Genomic DNA, 15,554 nt, shown 5'->3' on the forward strand with positions numbered 1-15,554 from the left:
GGTGAGTAGATAATGGCTGAATTTTCATTTTTGGGTGCACTATCCCTTTAATCCAAGACACATTCTGTAAATTATTTAAGAAAATAGATGTTATTATTTTGAGAATTAAAATGCAACATCTGATTAAACAAACTATCAAATCACACTTCCTATGTCATAACATTTTTAAGACCTTTGAAAAATTGATTTAAGACATTTTTAAGACCAATTAAGGCCTTATTTTTAAGTAAAGGAATTCAATGGCTTTTAAGACTTTTTAAGGATCTGCGGAACCCTTAATGAATGTAAATATGGGTTGTAATTTTTGGGTGTGAAAACACCCTACTTGGTTGTAATTGGTTGAGGACAGTCTCCGCTAGAAACATGTTTTGTGAGGTCACAGTGACCTTAACCTTTGACCACCAAATTATTATCAATTTGTCCTTGAGTTTTGGTGGGCGAAAATTCCCCCTGGTGTTCCTGAGTGTTCACAAGAATGGGACAGACGGATGGACAGACTGACAACCTGAAAACATAATGCCTACGGCCAAGCTATTGCCAGATCTAAATCTTTAAATGGCCTCGCCCCACCCTACCTCTCTGTGCTTCTTCACCCCTACGCCCCTGCCCGGTGCCTCAGGTCAGCTGATCAGCTGCTCCTTGAGGTACCGAGGTCCAAGCGAGCACTTAGAGGAGACCATGCATTCTCCGTTGCTGCTCCAAAAATGTGTAATAATCTACCTCTGCACATCAGACAGGCCTCCTCACTGTCTTTAAAACCAACCTTAAAACCCACTTTTACTCACTGGCTTTTAACCCAGCATGAGACCTCGTTCTGTTTTTATTTGTTTTATTTGTTTGTTGCTGTTTTTTTTTGTTGTTGTTGTTGTTTTAACTGCTTTTTATTATCTCAATGTTTTGTTGTTTTTATGACCTCCTATGTACAGCACTGTGTTTCAGCTGTGGTTGTTTTAAAGCGCCTTATAAATAAAGCTGAGTTGAGTTGAGATGTATAATCAAAACACAGACTGACAAATCTTTTGTGCCAAAAAGGAATCTATTTCTACCTGTTGCGTCTTCATATCGTTAGCTTGTTTCGAAAGCAGCTGGGTGAATCTGAGGATCTTGCTGATGGGCTACAGTTAGGGCTCATTTAGGCTCATTTAGTCACGTACAACAAAGTGGCATGAACAACGGGTGCCTGCTTTCATGTACACAGAATCACAAGCAATGAAAAGGGAAAAACAATAAAGAAGCTTTTCCACATGGCAGCACAACCAATCGCATCCTATTTTAGATCAATTAGAGATGATCATGCAGTGAGAGCCTTCCCACACCCGAGTTGAAAATATGTCACTCTAGTGCCTGCAAACCTCTTTCAAATCTACTTTTGCCAAAACATGACAAGATTCAATTCCAGCTAGAATCATTCACGCTGAAAATGTGAGATATTTTTCGATTAAGTAATCCGTCAAATAGTAGGAGCTGGCTGATGTGAGAAAATCTGTGTTTTCCACTCCGTTCTGTATAATCTTTCTGCAACTTGTCTGCCTTCCTCAAATTGACCCATCACCCCTTGTTTTCTGTGTTTGGCCTCTTCACGCCTACTATTGAGCAGGGCCGCTCTGTGCTTGAACTACGCCCACGCTCCTGTCTCCCAGCAAGTGGACAAACATGTTATTTCCCAAATCAGAAATCCATTTGCAACTTCTTGCGAACACTTCCCACACAGACGAAAAAGGTATTAAGGGCTCGACAAGAGCAAACTGTTCTTTTTTTCCCAACAAGTAACCCTGCCATCAACCCTGAAGGATAAAAGTACACACACTTTGGTTTTAGGTTCTTCAACAGTCACCACTCTTTTCTCTAAAGCAGCTACTTTACTGAAAATCCACTGCATAAAAGAACACAGGAATACAGTCCTGTTCCTACTGAATGTGCAGCATTGCAATGCATTATTTCACTGCTGCCAAATAAGTAGGGCTGTACTGAATAGTTTGAAGCTTCATTCATAATACTGACATACAAATATGCTGTGCAGCTGGGGTTTTTTTGTGCATGTCTATTCATTTCGTTTAAAACCGGTATTTCTGCACAGTTGCAGACAGACTTACTTGAGAGGGCTCAACAACCAGGTCCACAGCAGAAGGTAGTCTTGCAGCATTACACACAGGAAGTCCTACTGGGAACGAGACTTACAGCATGGGCTCAAAGACTGGGCATGCAGCAATGGATCAACCTCCTACTGGTGAGGCAGCTGCAGTTTCCTCCCAGTTGATGGTGATAACACAAAACAGCCGTAATAATATCTGCTCTCCCTGTTGGCTAGTTAGCTCCAATGCTAAACACACGCCAGGATTTGCTAGCAGCAGATCCAGTTGTGGAGGCGATCTCACCGCAAACTAACATCATTACCATAAATTACATTTATTCATTAAAATAAGTTGATTTAATAAAAATAAAAATATATATATATTTTTTTTAAAAAAGACAAACTTATTTAATCCAATGAATAACTTTGTACAAATTGAGGATTTTTTTTCCAGGATTTTTTTTTTGTGGGGTGATGATGTCATAAAATATGACAACAGACATTCAAAGTTTCACTTGAAAACCTCTACAGAAGCTTTGAATGTTAAAAATAAATAAATAAATAAAATAAATCAGTACAGGCCTACAAATTACCATTTTTTAAATGAAAAACTAAAATGTTAGATTTACATTTTTTACGTGGTTTAATTTTTGATACAAAGAAAATGTCAATCATTATGTCTAGCTTTAGTCTGATGATTGGACTGAATTTCTCTCTTTTCTTAAGATTATTTTTGGGCATTTTCCTTTATTTATAGTGCAGCTTGAGAGAGACAGGAAAGGAGAGAAAGAGTAGGGCGATGAGGTGCCGCAAAGAGCCACAGGATGGAATCAAACCCGGGCAGCCACAAGGTGGATGGGCTGTGAATCAGAGTTCTAAAACTGAGGCTATGTTCTGCTACTTGGGCGTCTTTTCGACTGTATGGTATTAATCTTCTGAAACTGAAAGACCAGTTTAATTGTGGGGTGTATTCTTCAGCCATGGTGAGGCTGTAGGAAAGGTAATGTTATTTTCTGACGGCAAAACATCTCCACAACTTTTGTACGGATTGCCAAGAAATTTGGCACAGACACTGAGGATGAATCATAAGTACTTAAGTGATCCTGTGGCTAACACGCTAAATGCTACATTAACATGATATCATACTAAATATTCACTTATGGTATAAGAATGCAAACAGGCAATTGATGGGAAAGCTAACGTGGCTTACGCCTTTTGGCAGTTTGGGAAAGTTTGATTTCTTTTGTCATGTAAAGTGAGCATTACAACAATGATCCGCTACTTTAGCTTCTGTCATTGTGGTCCTGCATTAAGGTAATAAAACAGGTGACATTTTAAGAGACTGTGCAGTAGACTCAGACATGAACGACCCCTTCCTACACCTGACTGGACCACCTGCTGACCTGTCACTAGGCTTCACTTCAGACTTCCCATGTGGAAAACATGGTGTTTCATGTGGAAACATAAACTTTATCCTAAACGAGAGAGAAATATGAACTTGTAAAATCGTGGTGTGTTTTATTTTCTTAACATCTTGCTTGTTATTAAAAGAGTCTCTAAATACTAGGTTGCTTACAGGGTTGGAAAATCTTCTGGCTCAGAGTAGTGCTTTTCAAACTTGTCTGAGCAAACACTGACCTCATGAGATGTCGCTCAAATTTGTCTGATGAATATCAAACAGCTTACTAAATGATAACCAAGACTGATACATTACATTGAAACCTGTAGCTCTGTCAGGTCAACTAAGCATCAGCGTGGCTACCTAAAACACACAGAGATAATGTCTCTCTACCTGCAGCGCTGTGACACCTGATCAAGATTTCTTCATGACTCACAGATTACACAGAGAAATAAAAAGATGTTGTGGAAGCGTTGCTTACGTCTCCTCCGCTGTCTTTAAGGCCCAGGATGTTTGGGTGCTGAGACAGCTGCACGACAGCATCCAGCGGCAGCTCCAGTCCTGTGTTGGCTGGCACACTGTACAGAACCACTGGCACTGGGCTGCTGTCTGCCACCTGCAGCAGAGACACAGAGAGATGATCCCTTAAGTACACTTAATTTACAATACATTTAACAACTCAGGTTTGATTCCTGAGTCAAACAAATGTACATTTTTTTCTAGCTTTTCTCATTTAATCATCCAATTAATCCTGCCCTTAAATTAAACCTCTTATATTTAACACATTTTTAACACATAAAAATACAAATTAATCTTATACTGAAATACTCAAACCCAAAAGATGTTAAGATTTCCCTCTTTCGTCAAACTTTTTGAAGCCACAGCACCCCTTTATGGTGAAATTTTCTATAGCACCCCTCCATGTATAACTGCATATTAAACAGGGTTTTACACAGTGATTTGGATGCTTATGCTGTTGTTTTATTACTTTTAAAAATGTAATATGAAAATGCGGAAAATGTAAATGTCACTTGTCTATTATGTGATGAAATATTGCTCACTAGAATTACCGCCTCACAGTTTTATGCCTCCACAAGTTGCAGGTAAATCCATGTGTGTAAAAACATGGATGCCTCACACACATCTTTAACCTAACAGCACAAAAGATCTATACAATCAGCACAGTTTCAAGGTGAGCACCCAAGATTAGTGTCACCTATTCAGTATCTGACCAAATGTCTGCCCTTCTGTTGCTGAGATATGGCACTGAATATTAGCCAGAAAACATTATGTTGTCACAGTGAAGCTGTGACATCTTTGACCTTTTGTCAACACTTCATCATTTTCTCCAGTTACACATTTGTGTGAAATACTGCCTTAATCAGTGTACGAATTCTGAAGCTATGGCCAAAAACATGTTTTGTGAAGTCACACTGACATTGACCCTTGACCTCGAACATCTAATCAGTTTATCATTGAGTCCAAGTGCATGCTTTTGCCAAACTGAAGAAATTCATTTCCTAGAGGCCATTCTTGAGCTATTGTGTTCATGAGAATGGGATGGAGGGGCTTACATACAGACGTACGGATGGACAGGCAACCTGAAAACATAATGCTTTTGGCCACAGCTATTGCCGGGGGAGGAGCATAAAAATGTAAAATAAATCCTGTGGCACCTCTGACCCATTCTCAAAAAGCAACCACTTTGGGAACCACTGTTCTAGATGTTGTGCATCCTTTAATACACATTTCCCAGCCATATGTAAATTTTTGGTACATGTTAAAACCTTTAGATTCTTAAATTTCTGTGAATTGAACAAAGTCTGTCCACTCAATATAACGTAGCAATCATTCATTTATCATTGGAGTTAAAAAAAATTAATCATAACCAAAAGTAATACTAGAAAGCACCTGGAGAACGCAGACCTCCGCCAAGGCCAAATGCCAAAGCTCAAAATGTTAAAGAAAATGAAAAATACTGTGTGTATTCGCCCTGTGATTCGGATCTGCTTCAAAACAGGTTTCTTCCTCGGCCCATGCTACACCCGTCCTCAAAGTTTCATGACAGTCAGTCCGGTATATTTTCTGGAATCTTGCTGACAAACAGACAAACAAATGGAACCAGAAAAAAAAACTTCTTTGCGTGTGTGTGCTCTTGTACGTCATCTTTATAAAGATTGATTTCACCTTTCCTTTTGCTTTTTTAAAATATATTTATGGGGGCTTATTTTGCCGTTATTTGACAGGACAGATGCAGCATGAAAGGGGCAGAGAGAGGGGGGATGACATGCAGCCGCTGTAGCAAGGACACAGCCTTTGTACATAGTGCAGCTGCTCTACCAGGTGAGATAACGGGCGCCTTAATTTAACATTTCTGAGCAGTGACAACTTTTGGGCCAGTTATCATTCTTCTTAGAGCAGACGGGGGGATTAAGCCTTGGCTTTGGGTTTTAGGGTAAAGGTTTGAATCAGGTCCTGGTTAAGGTTAGTTAGTGTAAGGATGGGAGAATGCACTGTGTCAATTAGGGCTCCTACAAATATGTGTGATACTGTTGTGTGTTTGAATGAGCTGACCTTTGTGAAGTGCTGGATCAGAGCACGGCTGTCCATCTTGCCCTTATAGAAGCAGGGCGTTACCACAAGGACGACATCAGCTCCAGCTGCTGCCATCTTCTCTGTGAGCTGGACTGTGGCTCTTGTGGCTGAGGAGACAAAACAGGTCTTCAGCTTTAATCTGCACTCTTTTTTAACTGCACGTCTGTCAACAACATTTTATCAATAAGGAGACTTAAAGGGCTGAAGAAGGGAAGTCACGGAGTAACTCAGGGACACATATGGTTTTATAATTTTTGTTCTGCACTTGTGGCTTTGTTCACTCTGTCCAATACATTTCTATAAGAATATATCTATTTTATTACACCCTCTACACTGTATGTACACACAATGCATTGAACGCCTCGCATGTATGTGTGCCCTCACATACAAGGCCTCCATTCACCCCCTGTCACCTCTATATGTGTTTTCTTTCTCCTACTTTAGAAACTAAATACAACAACTGTGGCCTCAGTTTTCTTACAGTGTTTATACAATAAAGAGGAGGACGGAGGAATGACAGATAGAAAGACTGAATATCCGTGAAATGAGGAAAAAATGAAGAGAAATGTCAAACTGACCCTGGAATTAAAATCATTTCATCCATGAGCAGCAGTTCAGTGAAGAGGGCCCAAACAGGAACCAGACATTTTATGTTGCAAATGTGTCCCTGGAATATTTATTGAATAAACATCTATGGAATAACTGATGAGGTGAGAGCCCGGGAGGTTTTTTTATCATCAGTGAATGGGGGAAGAAAAAGGAAGCGGAGGAACTATAGAGTGAGTTAATGCACATCTCTCTCCTCTCTCTTAATGATCATTATAGGACTGAACAGGTAATAAAACTGTTACTGACTCCATTTGACTTCAATTATCAGCCCATAAGAATTAATGACACCACCAGCTCATAATGAGCTCAAAATCAAGGTCGGTGAGATCTGTATCGGAAACACATGTAGAGTCAATTTCAGCTCTCAGCACTCCACACGCAGGAGTCTCAACTGCCAACAAAACCCGCAATTTAAACTAATCTTTTAAAATGCAAATCTTTGTAGCTCTGAATAAACGAAGATTTAAATTAAGGCAGCCTCAGAAAACTGAAACAGGTCTCAAAGTTTTTATTTTCAGCCTTTTGTGCCGTTAAAAATCTGTGCTCAGTCTGATTAAACTGATCTTACAGCACTGCGACAAGTAGAAGTTAAAAATCTTTAGATGGCCTTTATTCTACAACACTACAATATCAAATTTTTGCAACTGACCTTTTGGAAGAACTGGAACCAGATGTTTTTCCTCAGAATGAGTTTTATTTCAGTGTCAGTGATCATTTTGTACGGAGCCCCAAAGTCCTGAAGCGTGGATTTTTTTTTTAACTTGTGCACACAGGTTAATTATCTTTTAGGAACAAGTTAATTAACTTAACTTGTGCACACAAAATGAAAACTTGCTCCCACGGGGTAATTAACTTTTACTCACAAGATAATAACTTGTTCCAACAAAATAATTAACTTGTATGCACAAGCTAACTTGTTCCTACAAGATAACTGTCTTGCGAGCACAACATAATCTCTTTTGTGCACAATAACTTGTTCCCACAAGAGAATCAACTTGTGCACACAACATAATTAACTTTTGTGCACAAGATATTTATAAAAAAAAAAAAAAAAAAAACCTTTAAGGACCTCAGGGGCTCTGCAGTTTTGACAGCATCAATTTTTGGATGATTATTATTAAAATGTCAAAATTTTGCATGATTGCCTGCATAAAGCTCACTAATTGTTGTAATTTCTTTATATTATTCATCACTAAGACTTAAATGTATGGAAAAAAACAGCTTTTCATAGTGGCAATAGTGTTGTCAAATCGATTCTGAATATTTGAAACGGTTTCAATACTAATTTTTGATGTCGTTTTGGTGCTAGCTGCACTTTTTTGCGCTCTCTTATTGTTAATGTTTATTACAGTCACTCTGCTGCTGGTGGTCATGCTATTGCTTTGTTCTGTTTAACAAAAATGGTGTGGAATATTAATATTTTTCAAGGTTTAGAAGTTAGAAATTCCAGTCGAGCTACACTGTTTCCTGAATTGTAAAAACAGAGGCTGAAAATTCTGAGATCAAACGGTAAAACTAAGTAATGCTAATAAAACAGAAACCAAGACTTTGTTACTGTGTTGTGTATTTCACACCTTAAATGTTTTTAGAAACATATTTCAGTTTTACTGTTTAAATGCAACACAAGATTCTTTGTTACCAGCCAGCCGCCATTGTGTCAAACAGACGAGTTTGCATTGCGTCACCCACCAGCAGGAGAGTTTATTGGTCCTGTGTGGTGCAGTGCATTCTGGTAGTTGTAGGTTTTCGACCCCTTGAGCAAAAAGCAAGTCCCATTTCTCTGTTTTTCTCTGGTCATGTGGAACCAACTTCAAAGTATTAGCATCATTCTACTGCATAGACAGCATAGCTTTATGAAGATACCGTCTTTCCACCAGTGAAATACTTCTTTAGCACTACACACACACACGTACACAATGAAACCTACATTCACAGCCTGATCCAGCCATCACCAGTTTGTCTGTTGGCAGTGATCGCCTGACCATCCTCACCACCTCCACCCGCTCTTCCTCTGTCAGGTACGGATATTCTCCATTGGAGCCCTGAACCACCAGACCTGCAACACAAAACACTTTATCATTATTATTCTTTTTTTAATCTAAAGTTATCCCCTTATCTGTCTGCGACTAACCAACTGTACCCCTTAAAGTACTGGCATGAAAGGCTTTATATAATTATTAATACATCTTTGTTGTGCCATTATTAGACAAAAATATTCTGTCATCTACCGACAACACTGACTGTGAACTTGCAGCCCATCTGAGGACATGAGGCCAGTTACGTTCTTCTTTTCCCGCCTTGTAAAATACCTGTCATCAATAATATTGTGGCTGTGATAGTACCAGAAGTAGTAAGAGGAGTAATTATGTTAACAATGGTAACACTGTCAGAATAATTGAACCAGTAGTAGTAGAAGTGTTGAAATAATAACAGATAGCAGATGTTGTTATGGCAGCTGCATTAAAAGCAGTAATAACAGCTGAAGGCTACCACTAGTGACAAAAGATAGACAGAGAGGAAAACTCTCAACAAGAAATCACACAGGCAAAAATCAGTAATAAAAAATATATAATGTTAAAAAAGTATACAGTTAGACAGTTTAAAAGAATGTGTACAAAGTGTTAAGTATACACAAGCAGGGCTGGGCAGTTTATCGATACTGATATCATGATATGAGACTGGATGTCTTCAATTCTAAATATCGTAACACCATAAGTGTTGTCTTTTCTGGGTTTAAAAGACTGCATTACAGTAGTTAAGTGATTTCTAAACTTACAAAATGGTTAGCTGATCTTCTATTTGCCTTTACCCACTTGGTCATTATATCTACATCTTTGATAATTGTGAAAGCACCAACAGTCAACCCTGCAACATTATTGCAATTGTGATATTTGATTTTCTCCATATATAGATTAGTAATCGTAGTAGTAGATGGACAGGAACTGACAGTATAGAAGTAGCAGCAGTAGAAACAGAGGTAGAACTTGTAGTAGCCATAGCAGTAGTTTCATAGAATTGATGGTCAGTGTAATAATAATAATTAGATGCTGTAAACATTATATCTGTTGTAGTTATAGAAAACCACCAGAGGGCGACAACCCCCAGGTGATTTTGCGTTTTTGCTCCATACTGAACTTTGTCCTCTCTGTCAAGAGCCTGGGCCAAAACTGGTGACTGGCAACCCATGAACCTCTCTGCAGGTTTTGTAAGAGTCCAGGTGTGGCTGGTGTCCCAAATATTTTAAAGGTTAACCAAGACAGCTGCAGACTATCCTTTAATTTCGTGTTTTCTGAAAGGATCTCACCTGAGTGTCACACATGCTCCTGATTACTGCTTCTATATAACCTATGTTCCTCTGTGTAAATTACTGCCAGCGTAACATGGCTTTGAAATTAAATGAGCTTTTCTTACTTTGCACCATCTGTCTCCATATCAACGACCCCTGCACTCGGGCTCTACTTTGACAACCTTTCTACACTTCCAGAAACCTGAGCTTTGTTCGTTAGTTTTCGCTCTGTGCCTCAGGCCTGACCTCTGAATGGTATCTTGTTATATTTCTGCAGGTTTTCCTCCAGTTTCTTGTAGTCCACGTCCTCCTTGGCGGTAAACGGAGTGGCAATGGGTGGATAAATCCCCCCGAGGTCTAGCCTGACAGCTGCTGCGTGGCTCTGGGGTCGTTTCCATACTGACAAGTGACCTCCTCTGCAGAGGGGACTCACAGATCTCCATACGCGGGCGCAGAGCATTGTGAAGCGGTCAGAAGAGCCGAGCTGTTCGCGGTCTGTGTGCTGGGACTGTGTGCAGCTGCTGCAACCACGGACAGTTAATCACTAACCCGCTTCTGTAAATATTGACCAGAAATTGTGATTTCTGGGCAACTTTGAGAGTCTCTCAACTCTTCACTTGAAACGACTCGGATCATGCAGAAGCAGGTTTTAATCTGCAACGTTTTGCTCTGGTGCGTATAAGAGACAGTTTGTTACGAGGCGCCTTTGCCTGCTGATGTTACACGATTACCTGCACAGCAGCTGTCACCTATTTGCCTATTTGAGATATATCAGGCGATTAGAAACAACGACTATTCCCTCGCCACGTTAGTACAAGTGTGTGCTTCATAAGCCGTGTTGCCAGATCTCGTGAGACAAATAAGCAACCAGGCCTGTGAAAACAAGCCCAAAACAAGCGACTTTTTCTACGGAGCCCCCCTAGGTTCCGGTGAGAAAAAATTAAATAAACTGTGTGCATGGTTTTACAGTCCGTGGGGACGGATTTTAAACTGTGGGTACAGATTGTCAAATTAACATCCATGTGGACAGATAAGTAAACTGTGTGCAGTTTTGCAAAACTGTACCCACGGTACACAGTTTATTTATTTTTCTCCCCCCTGAGCTTCAGGACAATGACCACAAGAGGGAGTTAAACCACCTTTTAACATTATTTATCATTAGAAAACAGATGGGATATCAAATATAGACTGATGTACCAAGTACATTATATACACAGTAAACCTCTGATAATTAAAATTTGCACACACAAATAAATATCATCCTGAATTCACAAATTCTTTATTTATTATTGCTTTTTATGCACTCATCTAACTGTTTTCTTTCAGTTACAGGACTGACGTTTTCCTAACCAGAAAAAAAAACACATTACCCTGCTCTGCCTCTGATTGGCTAGTACTCGTTGCCATCAGAGTCAGAGCCAATTAGAAGCAGGATGCGGGTGGGGAAAAAACTCTGCTGTCTCCTGTGTGTATGGGGAAAGGGGAGGGACGGGGGAACAGGCAAAACAAACTATCCTACGTTTAAATAACATATCGAAAATATCTGCTTGACAACTTACTATGGAGCTGGGATCAAGCCCAAATAAGCAACTACGCTTTAGAAACTAGCCCAAAAAAACCGCGACCACCAATATTTGTAAGCGATTTTACAGAAAAACAAGCCCAAAGTCGCTTATAATAAACGGACTTGGCAACACTGTTCATAAGCTCCAAAGCTCCGCCCAGGAGCAGTTAGGGCTCATCAAACACAAGCATGTCCCAGGTCTGCAGAGAGTGGCAGGGTTGAACTTCAATCAAATCCTGCTGTCACCAGTGTCTGGTAACGTTTACTGTAGATGCTCGAAATATGACTTTTAAGACTTAAAAAACACAGAAATATTGACCAAATATTGAGGGATGGGATGCTGAAGCTCTACAGACAAACATATAATAGGCTACACTACTGAAAATGGTTTCAGTATTCATTTCAGTATTATTTGAGGATGGGATAACCATTTTCAAACTCTACAAAAACAACTCAGTGATTAAAAATAGTTGAAACTAAAGAGTAAAATAACCCAATGCTGAATGTAAGCAGGTAGCGTTAATGTAATAAGATAGGGGTGCATTTCCGCCCAGTCATTTTTTAAGGTCCCGATAAAAATATGATAGGACTACTCCTTTCTAGATAAGCAGGTAATTAACTGCCTTACTGAGCCACACAGTGTTGCTTATTTCTCACCTACAATGTCTTCAGAAACGTATCTGTTTTGTAATAACAGAATTTGCTAGCAAGAAGTGGGCGCCATACTGTTTCCAGTATTTTGCCAGCGAGCTAAAAATACCGAGATTAAACTAAAACTAAGCAGTGCTGCTCAAATATAAACCAATATTCAGTTATTGTGTCGCTTAATTATCGCCTTAAAAGTTTACAGAAAGATATTTTAGCTTACCATACAGTTAAACTGATACTCCAGAACTGTTTAACTGCCAACCGCCATCTTGTTCCTGTGGAAAAACCGGGCAAATCTCGCAATACGTCATCTAACAGCGGAAGCCGCAGAGCATCCTGGTAGTTGTAGGTTTTCGACTTCTTAAACAAAAACACATCCCTTTCATCTATTGTCTTTGGTCATACAGCAACCATTTTTAAAACTAAACTGAAAATTGACACATTGAAAAATTACACAAGTTTAAGGTTAGTTATTCATCATGTTGTAATAATAATAATAAGAAGAAGAAGAACTCATTTTAAGTTATGTAACTCTTAAAGCAGCCCCCTCAAGACTACACAAATAAGACTTGACACAAGAAGACTTAAATAATTAAATAAACTGCCACTAACTAACTAAAACAAAACTAAACTAAACTTAACAAGATGAACACAGACAGAAAATAATGAAATTGTAAAGAAAGGCTGATTACACAGTCTGTAACAGAAACTGAGACTATAACTATTATATTATAATAACATATAGATAAGTATATTCGTGAAAATTACTTAACAAACCAGTCAAGTGACAGTTTAATGATGTGATGAGCCTCCACAACCTCTCATAGCCTTTACACGACTGCCACCATGTGGCCAAATGTTTAATTGCACTGACTGTGCACAAATTGCTGCACCAAAAAAAGAGTTTCTCTCTCTCTCTTTTTTTTAACCTAAGCCTATTATGAATGCTGAGAAGCATTTTGCACTGTTACAACAAATGCACAGAAAACATAATTTCCAGGAGGTGTAAACATCTGACACAACAGTCCAAAATCTCCCATAGGTGCTCAACTGGATTGAGATCTGACAACTGTAACTGTTAACCTCTCTTAAAATTAAAATGAAACACTCTGGCTCCCTTGTTTCCCTATCCATAAGTTGATTAATGTGGCACTAAAGTATGTGGACACCCCTACACATGATTTTTGGTCTGAAGCTGATTTTCACGGGTTGGGCTAGGACCCTTATTTCCAATTAATATCTTACTGCTACAGTATGTAATGGTATTTTAGACACTAGTGTCATTCAAGCTTTATGACAAGTTTGTCGAAGGATCCTTTTTCTATTTTTAAATTACAATGCTCCCTGTGCACAAAGCCAGGCCCATAAAGAAATTGTCTTCCTCTTAGGATAGGTTAGGTAGGGTTGGGATGGGATGGGTTGGGATGGGATGGGTTGGGTTGGGTTGGGATAGGTTAGGTTAGGAAAGGAAAGGAAAGGAAAGGAAAGATAAAGCATTATTTTTCCCGAGGCAGTTACAATACAAAATAGCATAACAAAATATAAATGACAAAAAATGCAAAAAAAAAAACAAAAAAAAAAAACAAATGTACGCAATGACATGAATGTAAACAGGTAAAGAGGATAACAGAGGGTGTCATAAATATTACTGATTAACCGTAAGGTGCAATATTAGAAATATTAATGTGCCAAAAAAAGTAAACAGTTGGCAGTAATGGCTGTAGATAACAGGGTGATGACAAGGTGCAATCCAAACAGAGCTGAAAGCAGAAAGGAGGGTGGAGCTACCTCAGTGTGAGGTAGATGTGTTATACAGTCTGATGCCACTGTAAGAAAGGACTTCCTGTGGCGTTCTGTGGTGCAGTGTGGAGGTATCAGTCTGTAGCTGAAGGTGCTCCTGTGTGTGAGCAGCACATAATGAAGAGGGTGAGTGCATGATGCTCTGCAGCTTGAGCAGCATCCTCCTCTCTGACACCACCACTGAAGAATCAAGCTCCAACCCCAGGACCGAGCCAGGGATGACATTGTTGATTTTACAGTTTTGCTTTTTTTCAGGTTGAGAGTCTGGAATGAGAATTTCAACAGTTACATATAAGTGTTATGTCCAGGTGTCCACACTCTTGATTATGTAGTTTGCTTTGTACTTGTATCCAGTGGCAAAATGCTTTTGACCACACGATTCTTGATTCATGCCAATAAATCTGTCTGTAAATCTGAGAAACAGATGTAAATAGTAAGGGAGACAAGTGAAACACAAATTTAAAGTGAAGAAGAAAAAGGATCTACATTGTTCCTTATGTCTTTCTCATCACAGTCTGATGTTCAAGGTCAGACTCCTTGTGTTCAGGCAACTTTGTTTAGACAATAACATCGGGGTGGGATGAGCTGCTGTTATCAGACCAGAGGGTTTAGTTATAATAACACCTTAGCTAGGACTGAACAAGTGTGAGACTTCAGTAAACAGCTTTTCACAGATGTTTTTGGAGCTACATTTCTCATCTCACTGCTGTTAGGGCTTTCATTTAAAAAGGAAAGAACATCAAAACTATCTTAGAGCAATGGTTCACGGATTTTGTTCATCTTGTCCGATTTTCTCTCATTTCTCTCATTACATTTCTTTGTAACATACTGAATAAATCTTTCTAATGAAACCATTTCAGGCAGGGAAATCACTCTTTGGTTAAACTGTGTACAGCTCCACGCTACGACCATAGAGGGAGCTCACATTCACTTTATTTCAAGCCAAAACAAGCTCAGAACCACTGTTTAAGAGGCACCCTGGACAAATATCACAGCAGATATGAAATATTAACAGCCACTTCAAGTCACAAAAATGATAGTTTATCACTGTAAAAATGTTTGTAGAATAGAATGGAGATATGAATATTTTACTAGCACCTTATGGATCAGTTAAAGGTCCAAAAATTGAATATAATATCATAAGTATGTTTTCTGTAGTGTGTAATGACAGGAAAATAAGAATTGTGTTTTTGTACCTTAGAATGAGCCTTTCATATCTACATGGTTAACAGGTCCTCATCTAAAATGATTGCCATGTTGTACTGTCATGTTTCTACAGTAGGCCAAAATGGACAAACCAAACACTGGCTTTAGATAGAACCATTCTGATTTTCTCATTTTTTGCTTCGGCCAGCGCAGTTAGCAGCTCCTCCTCTGACAACAGCATCAGAAAATCACTGAAAACTGCTTTATTCTGAGTTTTTACTGGTTTAAATCACATCTGTTTGTTCTGGAGAGGAAGAGATGTCTGCGGATGATTCAGCTCATGGTAAAAACCTTTCAGCTGGTTGCAATCTGCACTGCTCACCACTAGATGTCACTAAATCCCCATAAATCTTACACACTGAACCTTTAACAGACA

General features: G+C 39.1%; 1 protein-coding gene across 1 annotated transcript in view; it reads right to left on the reverse strand.

Annotated features, from left to right (window-relative positions):
- Positions 1-10,779, reverse strand: part of hoga1 (4-hydroxy-2-oxoglutarate aldolase 1) — a 30,720-nt gene extending 19,941 nt beyond the window's left edge. The window contains exons 1-4 of the mRNA XM_049570860.1: positions 10,207-10,779; positions 8,602-8,730; positions 6,045-6,172; positions 3,952-4,086 (exon numbers count right to left, since the gene is read on the reverse strand). Of these exons, the coding sequence (XP_049426817.1) occupies positions 3,952-4,086; positions 6,045-6,172; positions 8,602-8,730; positions 10,207-10,420 (606 nt within the window). The 5' untranslated portion in view covers positions 10,421-10,779. The remainder of the gene's footprint in view (positions 1-3,951; positions 4,087-6,044; positions 6,173-8,601; positions 8,731-10,206) is intronic.
- Between the last annotated feature and the right edge of the window lie 4,775 nt (positions 10,780-15,554).

The sequence above is a fragment of the Epinephelus fuscoguttatus genome, linkage group LG3, assembly GCF_011397635.1.
Source record: "Epinephelus fuscoguttatus linkage group LG3, E.fuscoguttatus.final_Chr_v1".
Taxonomy (NCBI): domain Eukaryota; kingdom Metazoa; phylum Chordata; class Actinopteri; order Perciformes; family Serranidae; genus Epinephelus; species Epinephelus fuscoguttatus.